This window comes from Danio aesculapii, chromosome 16 (genome assembly GCF_903798145.1).
Source record: "Danio aesculapii chromosome 16, fDanAes4.1, whole genome shotgun sequence".
Classification (NCBI taxonomy): domain Eukaryota; kingdom Metazoa; phylum Chordata; class Actinopteri; order Cypriniformes; family Danionidae; genus Danio; species Danio aesculapii.
Genome location: NC_079450.1, coordinates 46,790,573 through 46,797,135, shown reverse-complemented (window position 1 = coordinate 46,797,135; position 6,563 = coordinate 46,790,573). Strand labels below are relative to the sequence as shown.

General features: G+C 36.4%; 1 protein-coding gene across 2 annotated transcripts in view; it reads right to left on the bottom strand.

Annotated features, from left to right (window-relative positions):
- Window positions 1-270: 270 nt before the first annotated feature.
- The window catches only part of rapgef5b (Rap guanine nucleotide exchange factor (GEF) 5b), a 128,317-nt gene continuing 122,024 nt past the window's right edge, over window positions 271-6,563 (bottom strand). For both annotated transcript variants that reach the window (XM_056475212.1, XM_056475213.1), the window contains exons 22-26: window positions 6,391-6,441; window positions 6,048-6,135; window positions 5,276-5,340; window positions 4,678-4,732; window positions 271-1,448 (exon numbers count right to left, since the gene is read on the bottom strand). In XM_056475212.1, coding sequence (XP_056331187.1) covers window positions 1,330-1,448; window positions 4,678-4,732; window positions 5,276-5,340; window positions 6,048-6,135; window positions 6,391-6,441 — 378 coding nt within the window. In that variant the 3' untranslated portion in view covers window positions 271-1,329. The remainder of the gene's footprint in view (window positions 1,449-4,677; window positions 4,733-5,275; window positions 5,341-6,047; window positions 6,136-6,390; window positions 6,442-6,563) is intronic.

Here is a 6,563-nt window from a genome sequence, read left to right as displayed (position 1 = left end):
AAAGTAGACGAAAGTAAAATCATCAGTAAACTGGGTGTGAAATGAATTAAAACTGTCCACTTGACAATTTCCAGTTGTCAAAATAGTGTGTAATAGTGCATTATTTTGGCAAAAAATCAGATGTTTATGAGACGTGTTGTGAGAAAGCACAGTCAAACAACGCATTCATACTTGGCTTATTTGTACCAAAACATACAGGTTATGATTGAAATAAAGGGTTGCATTTGGAATCCAAAGAAAAAAAATACAATGGAAAGTTTTTTTTTTTTTTCTTTAATTTCAGGCTTTATGTGAAGACTAGTGCAAACAGCAGATACTTTCAGCCACTGCTAACAGTTAGATTTTTTTTTATCTTGATATTGCTTTATAGCCTGTTTTTATCATTATTATTTTAAAAAACAAACATTTGACTATTTACAGAGTTCACAGGCATTATCAGATGGTCAATCAATGGCGGTGCCAAATCCTTCAGACCATCTTATCACATTTAATTTACATTACCATCTTTTATTTGTATTTTTAACCAGTGTTGTCTTCCCATCAGCATCAGGGACACGATTGTTATTTAATAAATATCTCAATGTTTCAGTACAAGTCGACGTATAGAAGAAATCTGTACATTTGCTTTGTTTAGATCCACCACTGACAGCTTTTCAGTAAAATGCAGTATTCTTATTTTTTTAAACCAATTATTTCTAAAAGAGTCCACAACTTAACTCTTTTTTTTGTTGTTCTTAGAGATGCACACATACCCTTATAGATTATGCAGGCATTTATAAATCTAGACTTCTAATTATTGGTAACATCGCTGTACCTAAAATCTAATGTGAGTTTTTTGATTGTCTACAAAATAGTTTACTGGCCATGATCTAAAAAGACATCACATTGTTTTGTGATTTGTGCATGTATAGCTCAAATTCTGTACTGTAACTGGACACAAGTGAAAGCGGATGTGCCTATTATTTTTCTGACTCAGCATTTCTTGTGAATTTCCATGGTTTGCAGTGGAAAACTGTTTCAGTTTAACAAGCTGTCCCACACTACCAAGTGAACATGTGCTGTACAAAAACATCTCAAGTCACCTTACATTTCTGTACTGTAAGTCACACAATACTGGATCATCTTAATTGCTCCAGAAGCCAATTTCACAGTTTGCTTCAGCTTCTTTGTCTCTTTTCCATTATTGAATTTAATGGTTTCTTTGGCTGTACTCTAAAGTCTATGTCCGTACACTGTATCTGGTTGTAGTGTGTCGTCCCCTAGTGGAGGACTTGTTCATCACAGTCTTCAGGTAGAGGAAGAATTTAGGATGTACAGTATTAGGTTGTTTTATGTCTTGGGCTCAAGTCTGTGTGAGAGCTCAAAGAGAGTCTGCTGATTGTCGATGAGGTGCAGGTAATTGATGTACGTTCTCACTTCCATGCTGTCCTTCTGGAATAACAAGTTTCCTGATGACAAAAAAGCAAAGGAGAAGAAAATAAGCATAATAGAATCAGCACAATAGGAGCGAGGCTGATATTCAGTGTTCCTGAAAACTCTAAACTAGGACAAAATACTTCTCCTTTTTTTTGAGTGTGGAGACAGATCTGGGTTACGCAGTAATATATTCAAACCAGTGTGTTCACATTCAGGTGGAAGTGTGTCATTTGTTGTAAATGTTAAACATTTTCTACATTTAAACCCGAAGAGACACCTAAAACTTTGTTTACATCTGGTGTTTAGATGCAGTTGTGTTAATCTGAAGTAGACGAATCTAAATCAGGTGTAAACTGGCTGTGAAATGGAGAAAAATCTTGTCCACTTGACAATTTCCAGAGGTAGTTGAAATGAGTGTGAAATGGTGTGTATTGATAGTTCATTCATTCATTAGTTCATTCATTCATTCATTCATTTCTTTCGGCTAAGTCTGTATTTCAGCGATCGCCACAGTGGAATGAACTGCCAACTATTCCAGCATATGTTTTATGCAGCGGATGCCTTTCCAGTCGCAACCTAGTACTGGGAAACACCCATACACACTCATTCACACACATACACACTCATACACTACTGACAATTACCCAATTCACCTATAGCGCATGTCTTTGAACGGTGGGGAAAACCGAAGCACCAGGAGAAAACTACGCAAACACGAAGAGAACATGCAAACTACACAGAAATGCCAACTGGCCCAGCCGGGACTCAAAGTGACCTTCTTGCTGTGAGGCAATAGTGCTAACCACTGAGCTACCGTGCTGCCCTATATTGATAGTTCCTGCAATAACATTTCTCTAGAGAAATGGCATTGTTATTAGCTATTTTTTTATCGACAGCTATTTGTACAATTTTCTGATCTAATTACATCTAAATCAGTTTTTTTTTTTTAAAAACTGTCATGCTGCAACCATGTAGACTTTAAACACTATGAATGACTGAAAACCTCGGCAGACATTTTGATAACTGTTGTCATTTTCCTCGCTTTTCTCTATCCCCACCATTACTGTTTATCTCTAGGCTCACATTTTTATGAATGGAGTTGATTATCAATAAAACATGACTTACACAAACGTAAAAAAAAAACAAACTGATACAGATATTGCAAATACTCACAAAAAACTATTTCTGATAAACAGTATTGTGGAACCCTTAATGTCATCCACATCAATTGTTTTAGCTTTCACATTGGCTGGTAAGCTGTGAGTTACATGAGTCCATTCATTTAGTAGTATTTGTGCATTGCACTGAGTGCTTTTGCAAAAGTGATGTGATGCATGAAGAAACAATAGGGAATTAAATAATGAAATATAAACACAAGTGCTCATAACTCATGCATTTAAACCAGGTGTCCCCAAACCTTTTTGTATAAAGGGCCAAAAGCCAAATATCATTGAGAGCTGAGGGCCGAAGGTACATACAGTATACCAAGCTATATTACATTAAAGTTGCCATGGGTAATTTCCTATTTTAATTCATAAGATTTAAAAGTAAATAGAAAACTTACTTTAAATTATTTTAACTAATGCAATATTGCATTTAAATTGATAACGTATTGCAATAAAAAACATAATCAGATTTATAACACAGCGGAGTTCAATGATCAATACACTAGTCAAGCAGAATCTGCCTTTGCCTTGATTTGTCCTCTATCCGTCGGGTGACAGTATGTACATTTATACTAAATCTGATTAATTTACACCGTTTAATCGAAACATTTAATTTCAGTTAGTTTTAAACAATAAAGCAAACAAACAAAAGATTACATTAGATTTAAAATGACAATCTCTAAACCATGCCTATTCTTCCTCTCTTAGATGGGATGGTGGGCCAAATCAAAGGTTACTATGGGCCAACTTTGGCCCGCGGGCCCTAGTTTAGCCATCCTCGATTTAAACGCATGTTTAATATAAGGCTACTTGTGATTGTATCACTAAAAATGTATGTTAATACCAGGAAACAGAAGCTAGAACTATAGAAATTTGAAAATGGCATTTTCATCTAGAAATGCTTCAATCCTTTCTCAAATATTGGTCATCCACACTGTAACAGCAGAAACTGCTTTCATCCCTGTACTGCCAATGCATTAAGATATAAGATGTTTTAAGCCACACCATTTCCACCTGGCAATTTACTTACTTTCCAACTCTTCAAATTATTGGGGCAGTAGTAGAGCAACAGCAATTTGTAATCTGGAGAATGTTCAAACTGACATTAATCGTTAACATGCTGTCCAAATGGAGAGCATCCAAAACGACTGCTGTACAACGCTGCCCACCATTTTAAATTGAATTGGTCACATGACTAAAAATATGTGATTGTTTTCAAAAGCCCGCATTTTCATAGTTCACCCTGTGACTTGAAAGTAGCATCTTCACATTTATCTACTTTGTTTACAAAGGAATACATTTTTGTTGTGTTTTTTTCCGAAGATTTTTTTTTGCCTTTATTACAATAGTTCAGTATAGATATGGACAGGAAGTGAACTGGGAGAGATATGATGGGTAAGGTCCATGAGTCAGAATTTGAACTCGGGATGGCAACAGCACAGTTGTGCTTATATACTGTATCTGCACACAAACCACTAGGCTATTGGCGTTGAAAAAAATGTGTTTTTTTTTATGAAAACATAACATGTGGTTGCTTGTGTAGACCAACAACCAATAGCATAGCTACAATTGTTAACCGTTGGTACAGTATGTGATTGGGGTGGGATCATCAGTGTACCTTGTCAACAGAGGATTGTAAAGTTGGGGTTAGGAACATGTTTGAAACTGTATTTAGATGTGTTTAGATTTGATGTTTCTTTGGGCTAGAGATTACACTTCAGGAAGGTTAATTTATTCATTTTCTTTTCGGCTTAGTCCCTTTATTATTCCGGGATCGCCACACCGGAATGAACCGCCAACTTATCCAGCATATGATTTACGCATACACTACGGACAATTTAGCCTTTCCAATTCACCTGTACCGCATGTCTTTGGACTGTGGGGGAAACCGGAGCACCCGGAGGAAACCCACATGAACGCAGGGAGAACATGCAAACTCCACACAGAAATGCCAACTGAACCAGTCGAGGCTCGAACCAGCAACCTTCTTGCTGTGAGGCGACAGCACTACCTACTGCGCCACTGCATCGCCACTTCAGCAAGGTGGCTAATGTATTTATTTATACTTGAATAAATAGGTGAAATAAGCACTTACCCATATGATCTGTCCGACACTGCCTGATAATTCGTACTGTGTCTGCTATCATGTGCTGCAGACAAAATACATTCAGGTTAGCTGCTTTTGGTCACTTAATGAGTGTGACATTGAAGAAACAAACAGTTCCCAAAAGCAAAAATTCTGTCATTTACTCAACTTTAAAGAAGTTCCAAACCTTTATTTCTTCTGTGAAGACTGACAAATATCTCTGGTGTTTTATAGTTACCAAAACAGTTTGTTTCAAAATTCATTCTTTACATTTATTTTCCACATCAAAACCGTTAAATACCAAATGACACACTATGCACTTTAACACTCAATCATGTTGTGTATGAGTTCAGTATCATCCCAAATGCAAGTTTTAACGAACCAGAAATGTAATTTGTGTTTCCCAATTGACATTTAACAGTTGCCAAACTAGTGAAATAGTTGATCAAATAGTACCTGTCATAAACTTGTACAACTGCATTCACCCCCCTTACCAAAACCCAAACAGGACTAGAACTGATGACAGAATTTACTTTTTTGGGTCAATTATTTCATTTATTTAAATTGAAGGGAAAAAGACATCAATACACTCTAACTCCATACTCACTAGCTTGTCGAAGTTGACCAGGTTGTCGAGAAAGGTTTTGTTGCCTTCATGAATGAAAGTAATATCTGTTCAGATAAAATATGCTGTTTTTAGACTTCATTATCCAAAGGTCTCACTAAGAAACTTGTTTGTCATGTCTTAGACAAATAATGATGAAAGTTCAGTAATGTACTTTCTGTTTCTGCTGTGTTGTGCTCTGAAGCCCAAACCACAGGAAAATCTCCTTAGTTTAAATGGACAGTTCACCCAGAATTAAACATACAATCTCTTGTTTGACTGTTTGACTTTTTTTTCTGTTAAACCCCAAATAATTATTGTGAAAGTATAATTAGTATGTTTTTCCTGCTTTGGAAGTCAATTGCTATCAGTTTTCGTCTTTAGTGTTCAATAGAATATAAAAAATCATAAAGCAGATAGAGTAAATAGCAAGTACACTTTCATTTGTTGGTGAACTACCCCTTTAAGGGGCTGTTTACACAACACTGCAACTGAAAACAGAAAATGTTTAAAAATGGGTTTCAAAATGATCGTCTGTAAAAACTACTCCATTATAATCTGTAGCTTTGTGAAAATGGTGACGTCATGGAGAAACTTTTGTTTTTAGTAAAGCATTGTCGTGTAAATATCTTCCACTGCACAGCATGTAATGCAAATGCAAACATCCAATATATTTTGAATTAACCAAATAGCTCGAATTATTGATACTATGTTGATATTGTTACTTCTATTATTGATTATATGGTGATATCATGTATGTTTTTGCTTGCTGCACCTTTCAGAAGCAGAGGTAGGAAAGGGATCTTGGGAGACTTCATCTTCCTGAAGGCATCTCTGTAGGCTTTGTGATTTAATGAAGGGTCCTGCGGGTCATCAGAAAAGCATTCGTGTGTGTTCATATTTGAGTGTTTGTATTATTTTTCACCGAAAGCATCTGGCGCAACTCAAACTCTTCCCTCTGTACCGCCACCTGCTGTTTCCTCCCTGGAGGCCAGAGGCTCTGATATGATTACGCTTTCATATATTACATCCTAATGAGCCATAAACAGCACAAAATACTCCAGCAGGAGGTGAATTAGCAGGAGGCAACTTAAGAGTGTGATGAGAAAATCACTTACCGTCAGGCTCTCCAGCTCGGAGAACAACTTTCTGAACTTCCCAGGGACTTTCTGAAATGAGGACAGTAGAAAAAAAACAGAGGAATTGAAGCTAATGTGTCTGTTTAGCAGAGTTTACAGTACTCTAATGCTTTTAAGAACACTTCAGGATAAAATATCACAGCGCATATTAA